Below are 15,916 nucleotides of genomic sequence, written 5' to 3' on the forward strand. Positions count from 1 at the left end.
AGCCACTTATTGAACTTTTTACAGTGCAACAGATCTTTTTAGTTTATTATTAGATTAAAACCAATATTTTTAGCTTTTCCACTTTTTTATTTGACCAGCGACCGGGTTTCATCGTTACCGACATCATCAGACTGGTCGGTAACGACGAAACCCGGTCGCTGGTCAAATAAAAAAGTGGAAAAGCTAACAATATTGGTTTTAATCTAATAATAAATTAAAAATGCAATTCCATCACGAAGTGTCAGTGGATAATATAAATCTATTAAAAAGATCTTTTTAGGTAAAACCTGAAGGTTTTTTCTGCATTTGAAAAATATCTAGTATATTTAAAAAAATAATATTACACTACCTCTTCTTCAAAATGTAAAAACAACACTTTCTGCCCTGTAGCGGGTAAATATTAAGTTAAAAATATGCCTCTTTTGCTGGGATATTGTACATTTTCTGGGCATTCCGAAAACAAGTACAAGTAAAAATTGACGAAAAACTTAAAATTGTCGATTTTTGATTTATGACGTTCCTGAATGGAGTGAGCGATATAATATTATAAGTTAATTATGTTATTATAAGTTAAATATTAACATATTTATAAGTTACTTTTCTAACTTGTTTGCATGTGTAGCCTCGAAATGCTGTTTAATGTTATACTTTTTCAAGATAGAAACAGAATCATTGCTCATCAGGCATGTTGGCTTTGTTTTAAATTCCACGAAAAAATAGTTTAAAGTCCATCTGTCTTAAAAACATCTCAGTTCTTCTGTTAACGTCTTTACTACTTGACGCTGTTATGGGTCTTGAAATTGTCAGGATAGTGAAATACACCCATATATGGGATATAATACGAACTACGCACGATGGAATATTCTTTTGGTGGTTTTGTGTACAATAAAAGAAAAAATGTGTGATTTGCTCCGCGGGTTCAAAATCTGCAGTATTCTATAATCAAAAAAATTGTGCCCAGTCATATATATATAATCAAAGGGACAATCCAATCTTGATATATAAACATTTAAAATTACTGCCGGTACGTGGAATATTGTGGATGAGTATCATCGTTGAACAACAAACTAGACATAAATATCGAAATCCTTTAGTACACAACCATGATACATGATTTAAACACAACGAAGGTTTGATAGTCCCAAGAATTAACAGTAAATATGGGAGTCCAACACTGCAATATATCGTTCCGAACATTTTTAATTTGTTGCCAACGGAGGTTAGAGGTCAAAATAAAATATGGAACAAAGGCGAAATAAAGGAATGGGTAAATGATCAAGAGTTAGTTTTATGAAAATTGTAAAATGTTTATATTGTCAATTTTTTTCTCTTTTTTGTGTCTATATTAGGTTAAAATCGTTAAAAACAATAAAAAAGTATTAAAAAAGAGCTCCACCGACAAGACACACAAGGTGGCTTGGTGGGTCTCTACAAAAAAAAGTTCGAAATATGTATAAATTGTGATTTAAATAAATGTATACAAATAAAAAAAATAATAAATAAAGGGCCGCAAGTAGACACCCGGAGGGGCCGCGTGTGGCCCGCGGGCCGCGGGTTGGCCACCCTTGCACTAGAGGCATCTATAGTGGGATGAGGAAAGCTTTTTTATTGAGTTTCTTTATTTGTGTTGCAGATTAGGCAGATAATTCTCCCTCGAAGGTACAGAGGAGATGAACAGAATCACCAGAGTGATTTGGCGATCCTGGTGCTAGAAGACCCATTCAGGTTCCACGACTCCATCCACCCGGCTTGCTACGACCTGTCTGTGGAGGCGCACAATGCGCACCACATCCGACACAACAGTCTCGGCAAGGTAGAGAGAAGGAAGAGATAGAGAGAGAGAGGGACAGAGTCGGCGAGCATCAGTGGATAATTTACTAGAAATCCCTTTTTGCAAATCCAGACTTGCGCAAAGACACTCATTTTTCATAGCTCCAAAACTGTTTAATTCATTCCACAAAGACTATGGGCGTTTCGCTCACTCCTTTCAAGAACGTCATAAATCAAAAATCGTCAATTTTGAGTTATGCATGTTTTCAGAATGCCTAGAAAATGTACTATACCCCAGAAAAAGAATCATATTTTTAACTTAATATTTACCCGCTACAGGGAAGAAAATGTTGTTTTTTCATTTTGAAGAAAAGGTATTGTTTAATTATTTTTTTAAATAAAAAAAATATTTTTCAAATGGAGAAAACACCTTCAGGTTTTACCTAAAAATATCTGTTGCTCAGAAAAAAGTTCAATAAGTGGCTTGATATTTTTTTTAATACATTGTATTATATTTTTAAACTTTAAAAACGTTCTCCTGAAAAATCAAGTTTTTTGATTTATGACGTTCTTGAAAGGAGTGAGCGGTTTGTGCTCTACACGGAATTACATGGAATTGTACCGTCCGGCATGTCAGTTAGCATTTTAAAACGATTGCCTTGTGCTTTTGCCCATCTTTCTTCGGATTGGTGCTCTTGTTTGGTGTGTTTAAGTTGCGTAAATTAAATCATGTTAAACTCTCATGGTTGCTTTCATTTTTCAAAACCGGACTGCCGGACGGTAAAATTAGGTGTAGTGCACAAGCGGCTTATATGTAAGACATTAATTACCTAAGTTTGTTTCGATTTAAAATTTTGCTTAAATTATTTATTGAAAAAACCCGAATCTATTATATTTTATACTACAACATTTTAAGTGTGTCCAAAAACTTGTGACAAAGTATTTGGACACACTCAAAATGTTGTAAATAAATTATCTGGTCAAATTATAAGCTTAAATATTGAAAATGAAAATTATATTTTCTGGCGTTTCTCATGTGTGTGATTATAATCCAGTTTCTGCTAAGTAAAAAGCTTCTTTACATCTCACCAATAGATGTCTCTAGTGAAGTGATTCAAGAACAACGTTTCAAAATTGGTTTATATATATAGAACTTCCAAGAATTTGAGTAGTGTGGTTGTCAATAATGGGTAGAATTAGTGAATGTTACACGTGTTTGTAGTGATCACTTAAACCAGCCTATGACGGTCGTCAGCCCCGTAAATGCCCAAACTTCCATATTCTTTTTCATCTTTGATGAGATGTCAAAAAATAATATATTTTATTCTGATTTTCTCATTTGAAAAGTCGAGTTGTAGTAAATACATATCATTAGGAACGAACGAAAGAACCCCTATTTGTAGCCCAATGGTGCATAGGGCACTGCATCATATAAACGCAGTGTTATCTTGATCGTTAATACACGAAAGAAAGGTGATCAGCCCTCGGCTTCAGGTACCAGTCCAGTGTAATATTGAATAAATATTTGAGTGAAAAAATCACTAATATTTATTTGACCCCCCCTGGGAATCGAGCCCGGGACCTCCAGTACGGCAGCCGAGCGTGCTGACCATTACACTACGGAGGTGGACTATCACCGGGAGGGGAAGGTTAATATCGCTCACTCCTTTCAAGAACGTCATAAATCAAAATCATTTTTCAGGAGAATGTTTTTAAAGTTTAAAAATATAATACAATGTATTCAAAATAAATATCAAGCCACTTATTGAACTTTTTACTGTGCAACAGATCTTTTTAGGTAATACCTGGAGGTTTTTTAGCCATTTGAAAAATATTTAGTTTATTTAAAAAAATAATTAAACAAAATCTTTTCTTCAAAATGCAAAAATAACACTTTCCGCTCTGTAGCGGGTAAATGTTAATTTAAAAATATGCCTCTTTTTCTGGGATATAGTACATTTTTTGGGCATTCCGAAAACATTCACAACTGAAAATTGGCGATTTTTGATTTATGACGTTCTTGAAAGGAGTGAATGTATGACAGACGAATGTGTGGAAAATCATTGTATGACAGAATTAAAAACGACGATATAAGAAAGGAATGTAAGGCTGAACGAGGAATAATTGAAAAGATTAGGAAGAGTTCTTTGCGGTGGTATGGACATGTGGAGCGAATGGATAGCGAGAGAATGACTAAGAAAATATATGTGGCGAATGTGAGAGGGAAAACAGAACGTGGACGACCGAAAAAGACTTGGCACGATCAGATCAATCAGAACCTAAAATCTGGCGGTGTCAAAAGTCTGCGTAATCGGAGGGCATGTAAGACTAGATGTATGGATGTGAAGGAGGCGAGGAGTGTATGTCAGGACAGAAGAGTGTGGCGTTCCATCCTCTCTGCCTACCCCTGCGGGGAAACGGCGTGATGGTAGTAGTAGTAGTAGTAGTTGAAAGGAGTGAGCGATATGTTAATTAATATTGTCCGTAAGTGTGCTCTTGGTTTATCCTCAGGTAGCTGGTTGGGGGATAACGGAGACCGGAAATACGTCTGAGGAATTGAGAGTCTTGAATCTTCCAGTCGTGGCCATTGAAGACTGCACCAAGGAGTTGGACAAATACAATTATAACAGATACCTTACTCTAGACAAAATCTGTGCAGGATATTTAAACGGTGAGCTATCCAAAGAACACTTTCCACTCCTCGCCATAACACATCATATAATAATAATATAATATATAATATATATATATATATATATATATATATATATATATATATATATATATATATATATATATATATATATAAAAATGGTAAGACATGTTATAATAATTAATGAAAATGCAAAAAATAACGGGTATAATAGCGCGCTAATAGATAAAATGTTAAAAAATAAAATTAAAAATAATTTAACCAAAAAATACATATATTCAGCTCCTAATAATGATTCAATTAAAAATAAATCTTGGCGAAAAATTTTATACACGGGTTCAATAACTAAAAATATTTCAAAAATCTTACCTTCCCATATACAACCTGCATATTATACAAATAATAATTTACATAAAATCCTCGATAACTCAAAATCTAAAATTGATTTATTACGAAAAAGTGGTGTTTATGAAATTTCGTGAGGAGATTGTGATAGAAAATATATTGGCCAAACTGCGAGAAATTTGAAGATTAGAATTAAAGAACATCATAGCGGTCTTGTTAGTAATTATTTTTCGGAATTCGCAAATCATATAATAGATACTAATCACTCATTTCACTCTCATAAATTAAAATTATTACACCTTGTTCCATATAAAGGCCAAATTATGAATTATCTTGAAAATTTAGAAATACAAAAAAACCTGAATTCTAATAATAATTTATTAAATAATATATTGTTTCAAAATTCTTCGCCATTGCTTTCAATTTTTCCTTTGTTTTCAAACTCCGTTCCTTGACTAACCCCTTCCCCTTACTTTCCCCTCTCCTTATTTATAGAAAAATTTTATATTTTATATTTTAGTTATTATACAGACCTGAATGATGGAAGTTTAACTTCTGAAACATGTAGTCTTTAATAAAAACTCAAGTGGTAAAAAACAAAGTGTTTTCTTTAATTATTATTATATATATATATATATATATATATATATATATATATATATATATATATATATATATATATATATATATATATATATATATATATATATATATATATATATATATATATATATATATATATATATAATAATAATAATTTGTCCGCCTCCGTAGTGAAATTCAGAAATTCTTGGAAGTTCTATATATATTTGATCGAATTTCGAAATATTGTACAAAAATCATTTTTACTAGAGACATCTATTGGTGAGATGAAAAAGCTTAGTTATTGAGCAGAAACTTTTATAAAAAATAAAAGCTTCTTTATCTCACTTGATTGAATTGGATCATATATATAGAACTTCCAAGAATTTTAGTAGCGGGTTTATCAATCGTGGGTAGAATTGGAGAATGCTACACATGTGTAAAGAGACCATTTAAACCAGCCTATGACGGTCGTGAGCCCGGTAATCGCTCAGACTTCCATATTCTCCTTCATCTATGTTGAGATGTCAAAAAATAACATAAAAAGTCCACTGCGCAAATGTGGACTCTTCATTACACAACAGACAAAGATAAAAATGACCGACGCTAAATGAGGGACATCTTGTGGTACTTTCCAGGCTCGGCCGTGTGCAAGGGAGACAGCGGCGGCGGGCTGGTGTTTCCCACGATGGAGTACGACGTCAGGCGCTGGTACTTGCGAGGGGTCGTCAGCAACGGACCGCTCTCTGAAGAAGGATACTCTTGCCGCCCCAACACTTACACCGCCTTTACGCAGTTATTCTACCTGCGTCAGTGGGTCTTCGAGCATTTCAAAGTCCTTGACCTATAATTTTGTATAAAATTTATATCTGAAGCACTTACGTTGTGAATTTAACTAACTAGCCATCACGCCGCTTCTCCGCAGGGGTAGGCAGAGAGAATAGAACGCCACACCACTCTGTCTTTGCAAACATTCTTCGCCTCTTCCACGTTCATGCATCTCCTCATACATACTCGCCGATTGTTGCGACTCCTAACCTGACCACTTACTTTATTTATATTATAAGTATTTGGCATACCTGATCGTGCCATGTTTTTTTCGGTCTTCCTCTGCTCTTTTTCTTTTCCTCATAAATTTGTTATACCGTTCTTTCCTCACTCATTCGTTCTACATGTCCAAACCATCTCAACACACCTTTCTAAATTTTATCGATAATGCTTATCTCAGTTTTGCATTCCTTCCTTATTTCACTATTCGCACATCTATTATACATCGTTTTGTCGCACATTCTTCTGAGAGATCGCATTTCCATTTTATATTTAAAATATAACTTTGTTTTAACCCTTTCCGGTCCTTATTTTTTTTTAAATAATTCCATCAGGTCCACAATAGATTTACAGCATTACAGGGTAAAACAATGCATCCAAGTTTTTTTTTTAATAAAAGTACACTTGTGTTAAAAAAATATTTTTATTTTGAATGTATACAATCATGTCTCTTATTATTACATACACACTAAATACGAGTGAGAAAAAATATGTTTGCTTGAATTTTCACACTAAACTGATGATGAAAAAAAATGTCGAATGACATTCGACATAGGACTCACCGGAATAAAGTCGATGTCGAATGACATTCGACATAGGACTCACCGGAATAAAGTCGATGTCGAATGACATTCGACATAGGACCAGAAAGGGTTTAAATCACCATAAATATTTTATTATTTTATTTTATTTTATTTGGGATTTTTACAGCCAAAACAATATATTATACAACATTAATTAACAAAACTATGGCCAATTAAAAAAATCCTCCGATAATGCTATTCTTATGAAAGTTATGTTGGTTGGGGTGAGTGTGTGTGTGTGTGTGTGTGTGTGTGTGTGTGTGTGTGTGTGTGTGTGTGTGTGTGTAGTACCTATTCCATGTCAACATAAATCATCCAACAAACAGGGATTATAAACAGTTGGCTTGTTGAATTATAACTTGATTATAATGTCTACCGGTTTCAAAGCTACAAATGCTGGACGATGTATATCACCTTCTCTAGGCAACTAGATTCCGCTGAAATGCGAATGCTTATATGGTCAGTGGGAGTGTCCCTTAGAGACAAAATAAAGAGTTCGTGGAAACCTGGCTGTAACAGGCATCAATAGTAATGTAGATGAAAGACAATTGAGACGGTATGGGCATATGGGACGCAGAGAACCCGAACATGTAGTTTACCAGGCAACAGAAATGGATCTTCCTCGACAGTTATCTGGAGGAAGACCGAGGAATTCATGGGTGATGCAGAAAGATAACATGATTGGAAGGCCTGGCCTGGGTGACGTTGTTCAGGACAGAAGGACCTATAACCTGAGGACGAGGAGAGCTGACCCCGGCAGTCTACAAGGACAACAAGCTGGGATGTGACCAAAAAGACGAAGGTTTCAAAGCTAACCGCTTCTTTATCAAGACTGATTAATACTATCCTTATCATTCGTCGTGCACTTTGTATAATACCAAAGTGCATTTAAAATCAAATTTACTAAACTAGAACTATAAAATAGAACGCAGTCAGGGATCCGAAATAAATAAAAAAAAATAAAAAAACTTTATGGACAGATATTTGTGTTAGTGATAAGTTATATCTCTCATTTCGCTCACTCCTTTCAACAACGTCATACCATATATCAAAAATCGTCAATTTTTAGTTGTGTTTATTTTCATAATGCCCAGAAAATGTACTTTATCCCAGCAAAAGCGGCATATTTTTAACTAAATATTTACCCGCTGCAGGGCAGAAAGTGTTGTTTTTACATTTTGAAGAAAAGGTATTGTTTAATTATTTCTTTAAATATATTGAATATTTTTCAAATGTAGAAAAAACATTCAGGTTTTATCTAAAAGTATTTATTGCACAGTAAAAAGTTCAAAAAGTGCCTTGATATTTATTTTTAATACATTTTATTTTATTTTCAAACTTTAAAAACGATCTCCTGAGAAACCTTTTTTTGAAAAATAAGTTTTTTGATATATGACGTTGTTGAAAGGAGTGAGCGATTTGTTTCTTTTAAACATGCTTCTTACCTTGTGTTTTTGTTAAAATACCTATTTACTGTACGAAGGTCATAAACAATACAATATACATATATATATATATATATATATATATATATATATATATATATATATATATATATATATATATATATATATATATATATATATATATATATATATATATATATATATATATATATATATATATATATATATATATATATATATATATATATATATATATATATATATATATATATATATATATATATATATATATATATATATATATGTATATGTATATATATATATATATATATATATATATATATATATATATATATATATATATATATATTACATTTTACTCTGTTTAATTTTTTTACCTTTTTTTCAGCATTATTATTTGTGTTTCAGTCTTGTTAACCTTGATCCCATGTCACAAAATAAGAAATGGAAATTACTCATCAATAATATTATATAAATATATGTTAGTATAAACATAAAATATTTCTTATGTACGTAATATATTTTGAGAAAATATAATAAGTTAAAAAAATAATACTTGGAAATTTTATTTAACAAATTGGATGTTATATTGTATTTCATAAAGAGTTTTTAAAAACATTTTTTCATATAACGTTAGTGTGTACAAGTATGTACCTGCCCACATCAATATTTTTTTCAGACAGGCGGTAACCGTTTGACTTACAAAACTGGTGTCGCGGGTTCGATACCCACCTAGAGAAAAATAAATTTACAACATTTTGAGTGTGTCCAAAATACTTGATCAAAAATCTAGATTATCTCCAAGTATAGGAGTTGTAATTAGAGTCATTAATTATTTCATCTCACCAATAGATGTCTCTAGTGAAGTTCTAGTGATTCAAGAACAATGTTTCGCGATTGGTTCATAAATACAGAACTTCCAAGAATTTAAGTAGGTTGGGTGTCAATAACGGGTGCATGTTACATGTGTGTTAAGTGATCACTTAAACCAGACTATGACGGTCGTCAGCTCCGTAAATGCCCAGACTTATGCCCATATTCTTCTTCATCTTTGATGAGATGTCAAAAAATAATATATTTTAAATTGACTTTCTAATTTCAAAAGTCGAGTTGTAGTAAATACATAACTAAGTTCAATGTAGTAAAGACTTAAGTTCGATTGGTCTGGGTGATTGTGATGTATTTTTCACATTTACCTTCCCTATCCTTACTATCCCACCTGCAGACAAGCCTTTAAAAGTAGAGGCTTTGCGGATTATCCCTAAAAAGCGTTTGTCGTCAAGTTGGCAAGCCTGTGCGGCGCGCTGTCATAGTCTATGCGCGCGATGCGTACCCTCAAGTTTTCAGGCGAGATTTCCAATACTACTTTTTTAAATCAGGAGTTCTACTATGAATATATTTAAAAAATACAAACAATTTTTATAAAATAAAATTATTAAAAAATAATTGTAAAACGTCCAATTCTAAGTAACAAAATATCTGTAATTTTTTTTTCCACAAATGTTTTTTTTTCCAGTGAACGGGTTTTGTCGTTACTGACATCATCAGACAGGTGTGAGGCTAGACAAAATGCCATGTTATATACACAACTTGAAACCTTGATTTTATATAAAAATTTCTGACAAAATAAACACAAATTCAGCAAATTTAAGAAATGTTTTATGAAAATAAATACAATTTATTTATGGTTAGGGTTTCAAGATTGATTTCAAATTGTAAAATTTTATTAAAGAAATAGATTATTGTTTGTCAATTTAAATAATTAATGGGTGAGTCTGGAACCGTTGGTTGACAATGGTACCAGCCAACGACAGGTCATAAGCCCTGTAATCACCCGAACTTCCATAGTCCTTTTCATCTTTGTTGAAATATCAAAAATGTTTTTACTTGTATGAATTGTCAATCGTTATTTGTTTTATTTTCTGAGTGATGAATAAATAGTTACATATCCACATCCGTCAGAACAGTCCATGAGGGAGTCCCATGACCCATTCAGATGCTGGCTTCGTTACTTTCATTTCCTCGGGGAACATAATTAAGGACATTAAAAAACACGTATTCCACAGTAATTTTATTATAAAAATTATCATAATTCAAATATTAAAAGATAAAGTAAGGTCGTACAGTGACATATCAAAGACCGCTGGCTGCGAAAACTACGCATGAGACGCTCATTGGTGAACGTTGTTCACTGCTAATTTGTACCTTCTTCATCCATGTTCGATCCGCAGGTGGAGCATATGGCCACTGCAAGTCGTCTACACCAATATTGTAAGTTTTGTAGCAAATTTTAGGTTATTATTCATTCTCGAGGCAAGGTTTGCATGACCTCTGACCAAATGGGTGTTTTCATATTATGTGCCAAATAAAGCTGTTTATTCTATGACGCGCTTCATGGCTAGAGCTGTAATGTTTATTCCCACCATTTGTATGAGAGTAATAAAATTGAAGACCCGTCTATTTGAATATGATATTTTAAGGCAACTCCTACTATGTAAATAATTCGCTAAAGATTTTCACATTCATTCTATGAAGGATTCTTCTAAACCACTATCAAGCATGGATGTCGTAAACGAAGTTCTACTCAAAAGACGCCGGTGATGTTTTCATTTAGAGCATGTTTAGACCTTTCCAGCATCACTTGGAGAGTTCGCTTCAGGCGTCGATTTTCCAAATTCGCTACTTCTGTACTCTTTCGGGCTTTAAAGTGTATGTGGGAGATAATAGGAACCATCGCGCTAAGTAATTGGATATCTACGGGTCCAAGGATGGGAATCGAACCCGGGCCGTCCAGCACTCGCTGACCAGCCTACGGAGGTGGATTAGATGTTAGTATTTAGAATGTGCTAGTTTCTTTTTTTCGCTTCGTTTATTTCTAGCACGCGCTTCGTCAAATAATATAAAGCTACAGGCAAAGTGAGTACAATAAAGAAACAGCAAAAGCACAGAGTTTCCCAAAACTGCGCGTCGGAGTAGGCTTTAGAGTCTATATTAAATATTGGGGACTTAGGACCTTCCGCGAGTAACGAGGGAAACATGTTGCCGTAGTCGTGAGGTGTCGTAGTGCGCTCATTATTCACCAGTTTGTTTTCTACGTCAAACTCTGTTTCGTCTTTCGTCTCGAGTGTGGTGCGTGGTGTGCGTCTGGTGCTTCTGGCGTGTGTGGGGCCTGTAGAGGGTGGGGGGGGTGTGGTGGGTGTGGTGGGTGTGGGGGGTTTGGTAGGTGTGGTGGGTGTGGTAGTAACTGCAGCAGTAGTCGTTTCTTGGGTAGTCAGCTTGGTAGTTGTAGGAATAATATCTGATCGAATTATAATTTCTAATATTTTCATCATCACAAAACTGCTTTTATAATCTGAGAAGGCACCGGGAAAATACTCCTCTCCATAATGAGATCCAGTGTGTATTTCTACCTGCAACAAAAAACATAATTTGAAAATATTGTATCGTCTCTGCAGCCTGTTGCGGTCAGGTGTCCTCGTCCTCGGGTAGTAGATCCTTCCTCTTGCAGTTGTTTTCTCCGCTCCACTTTGCTTGCCCTGGACTTCGCATTATCGATAAAATTAAGAAAGGTGTGTTGAGATGGTTTGGACATGTGGAACGAATGAGTGAGGAAAGAACGGTAAAACAAATTTATGAGGTGAATGTTAGCGGGAAAAGAAGCAGAGGAAGACCGAGAAAAACATGGCACCATCAGGTATGCCAAATACTTGAAAGTGGTCAGGTTAGGAGTCGTAACAATCGGCGGGTATGTATGAGGAGATGCATGAACGTGGAAGAGGCGAAGAATGTTTGCAAGGACAGAGTGGTGTGGCGCTCTATTCTCTCTGCCTACCCCTGCGGGGCAGCGGCGTGATGGTTAGTTAGTTAGTTAGTTAGTTATAAGCTAAAATAAATTAAAAATCATGTCTTCAAGAGTTTCTCTAGTATGTGAATATAATCAAGGATTCGGACCTCACATACAAACGAAAAAAGTCTCCGCTTAATAAAAGCTTTCCTCATCCCACCGTAGATGGCTGTTGCGAACTCCCGCATACTGTGTTACGAGTTTGATCAATATATTATATTTGCTAGGGCCCCAGTGGCTGTTTGACCTCGGCTCTTAACGCATGTTTGTGCTGCAACCCCTAGTGCATGTCGGTCTTTGGGTTGACCAAAAATAGCACGTGTTAAACATTTTGTGTAGTTTTAAGTGTGTAAATAGTGCTATGGTAGTGAAGGGTAGTATTGTTTGCATGCTGTGGTAGTGATTGTCCCGACCAAGAGACGGGTACGTCTCGAGACCGATAGACATAAAAATCTCGGTGAGTGGTTGTATACTAATATTACTAACATTTTTGTAAATAAATAAATAAGTAAAAAATAATACTAACTTGGTCCTTTGGATCTGCGTATAAATCTGTGCATGTGATTTTTCTACATGGCAGCTCGAAACCAGTTGGCTCTTCGCAAGGCGTTGTCATAGTACTCGCGGTGTTACACAAGCAATGACTCCCTGAAATACTTATAACGAATATTACAAAGGTTACATCTGTAATAACTGTGATATCCACCGCTACTCTTATTCGATAATCATATCCCGTTGTGAACTTCGCGCCAACACAGAAGTTTTTGTTCCTTTTCAAAGGTATGGAATAGTAAGACTTAGACGTGTCAGGACCCGTCTCTTTAACATGGTAGTGGCATCTAACACGGGGACAACTGCAGACACCGTCGTCCTCTCGAAAAAAATCCTCGGGACATATTTTCATAGGGAGATCATAGTCTTTGCACAGACACGGAGGAATAAAAACCAACGATAGAAACACAGAAAACTTCAGGAATCTGTTAATCATTTTAACAAATTCTTCCAAGAGCACCAGACTTCAAAACCTGCTTAAAAACATAACGAACAATTGAACGTAGAAAATTTTTGAATTTAACTTTTTTTCATATTCTCAATATTATATGTTTTAGGTAGGATCTCCATTATCTTTGTGTGTGTAAACCTCGTGTTAAGAAACATTAATGATACTTTTATTCTCAAGTTAATTGAAAATTAAATATTATAAGCACAAGTGTATTAGACTCTTGTTGCTTTGAACAACAAAAACAAAAACGTCATTTAATATTACAGTAAAACCTCTATAAAACGGACCTGTATTTAAACTTCGGATATGACGGACAAAACATTTTACATAATATTATTTTTTGACATCTCATCAAAGATGTCCACCTCCGTAGTGTAATGGTCAGCACGCTTGGCTACCGTTCTGGAGGTCCCGGGTTCGATTCCCAGGGGGTGTCTAATAAATATAAGTGATTTTTTCACTGTAATATTTATTCAATATTACCCTGGACTGGAACCTGAAGCGGAGGGCTGATCACCTTTCCTTCATGTGTAAATGATCGAGATAACACTGCGTTTATATGAAGCAGTGCCCTATGCACCATTGGGGTGCGGTAAGGGTTTATTAGTTTTATCAAAGATGAAGAACAATATGGAATTCTGGGCATTTACGGGGCTGACAACCGTCATAGGCTGGTTTAAGTGATCACTTTACACACGTGTAACATTCACCGATTCTACCCATTATTGACAACCATACTACTCAAATGCTTGGAAGCTCTGTATATATGAACCAATTTAGAAACCTTGTTCTTGAATCACTAGCGACATCTATTGGTGAGATGTAAGGAAGCTTTTTACTAAGCAGAAACTCTTATATTAGTATGTGAGGTCCGAATCCTGGATTATTAACACAAACATGAGAAACGCCAGAAACTATCATTTACAATTTTACTGTTTAAGCTTATAATTTGAACAGACAATTTATTTACAACATTTTGAGTGTGTCCAAATACTTGTTCACAAAATCTGGATTATCTCCAATTACAGGAGTTATTATCATTTTATTTCTTGACATCTCATTAAAGATGAAGACGAATATGGAAGTCTGGGCATTTACGGGGCTGACGACCGTCATAGGCTGGTTTAAGTGATCACTTTACACACGTGTAACATTCACCAATTTACATCTCACCAACAGATGTTTCAAGTGAAGTTCTATTTTTTTTTATTAAACCCTTATCCGCACCCAAATGGTGCATAGGGCACTGTGTCATATAAACGCAGTGTTATCTTAATCGTTTATACATGAAGGAAAGGTGATCAGCCCTCCGCTTCAGGTACCAGTCCATGGTAATTTTGAATAAATATTACAGTGAAAAAATCACTAATATTTATTTTACCCCCCTTGGGAATCGAACCCGAGACCTCCAGAACGGTAGCCGAGCGTGCTGACCATTACACTACGGAGGCGGACTATCACCGGGAGGGGAAGGTTAATATCGCTCACTCCTTTCAAGAACGTCATAAATCAAAATCATTTTTCAGGAGAATGTTTTTAAAGTTTAAAAATATAATACAATATAGATGTCTCTACAGAAGTTCTAGTGATTCAAGAACAAGGTTTCTAAATTGGTTCATATATACAGAACTTCCAAGAATTTGAGTGGTGTGGTTGTCAATAATGGGTAGAATTGGTGAATGTTACACGTGGGTAAAGTGATCACTTTAACCAGCCCTAATCACTAATATTTATTTTACCCCCCCTGGGAATCGAACCCGGGACCCTCAGAACGGTAGCCGAGCGTGCTGACCATTACACTACGGAGGCGGACATTATAATAAATACTTAAATATTATTCTAATTATTTTTACTGCATTCCATTCTTCGTTTCTTTCTAGACACCTTGTTGGCCTTAATCCTAAAATGAGTGATGGAAATTACTCATCGGGAATATTATACATGTTACCCGTATGTATGTTATATGTTTTTAAAAGAAATAAGTAAACATTATGGTGAGAAATCGATTTTATTTATTTAGACCCGTATACGGTTCGGTCCATATTAAAGGCATCTACCCTGCTTCGCTTACCCTACACGCCGTCATTGTTTAGGTTAATGAGTAATTATATCGGGTTATACGACGCCTGAGGGAGGGATAGGATAACTCGGTTATTTCATTTCCCCCCGAATCCCGAGGATAAACCATTCCTAATTGAAATTCGGGCTGGACCTCTTGTACCTTAAATTAGGGCACTGTTTTACATCGTGCCAAAAATAACGGACTTAATATCACACATGATCAAGGTGTAAGGTTTCAAACTGTTCAAATCGGTTTTAAATATTTATATTACATTTACAAATATGGAACGAATCATTTTTTATATATTTTTTTAAATTTCCTCTTTTCTGAAGAAGAGTTTGGGAACTCGCTGTCTTCTTGTAGTACAAGAAGACAGCGAGTTCCCAAACTCTTCTTCAGAAAAGAGGAAATTTAAAAAAAAATTATAAAAAATTATCCGTTCCATATTTGTGTGTGTAGTGTGTTCCTAGCTCCATCATAACTTATCGTCTCTGTATACTGTTGGGGCAAGCTCTCCTCGTCCTCAGGCCGCAGGTCCTTCTATCATATTGTCACCTAGGCCATGCATCCGAATCATGTTGACTTTCTGTAACATTCGT

General features: G+C 34.8%; 1 protein-coding gene across 1 annotated transcript in view; it reads left to right on the forward strand.

The window, feature by feature from the left end:
- LOC148300367 (ovochymase-2-like) overlaps positions 1-7,949 on the forward strand; it is a gene marked incomplete at its 5' end in the record, with an annotated part of 49,219 nt that extends 41,270 nt beyond the window's left edge. The window contains 3 exons of the mRNA XM_088274891.1: positions 1,634-1,813; positions 4,282-4,441; positions 5,989-7,949. Coding sequence (XP_088131017.1) covers positions 1,634-1,813; positions 4,282-4,441; positions 5,989-6,200 — 552 coding nt within the window. The remainder of the gene's footprint in view (positions 1-1,633; positions 1,814-4,281; positions 4,442-5,988) is intronic.
- Positions 7,950-15,916: the final 7,967 nt, after the last annotated feature.

This window comes from Brachycentrus maculatus, unplaced genomic scaffold (genome assembly GCF_059751285.1).
Source record: "Brachycentrus maculatus isolate JH-2025_06_01 unplaced genomic scaffold, ASM5975128v1 h1tg000737l, whole genome shotgun sequence".
NCBI lineage: Eukaryota > Metazoa > Arthropoda > Insecta > Trichoptera > Brachycentridae > Brachycentrus > Brachycentrus maculatus.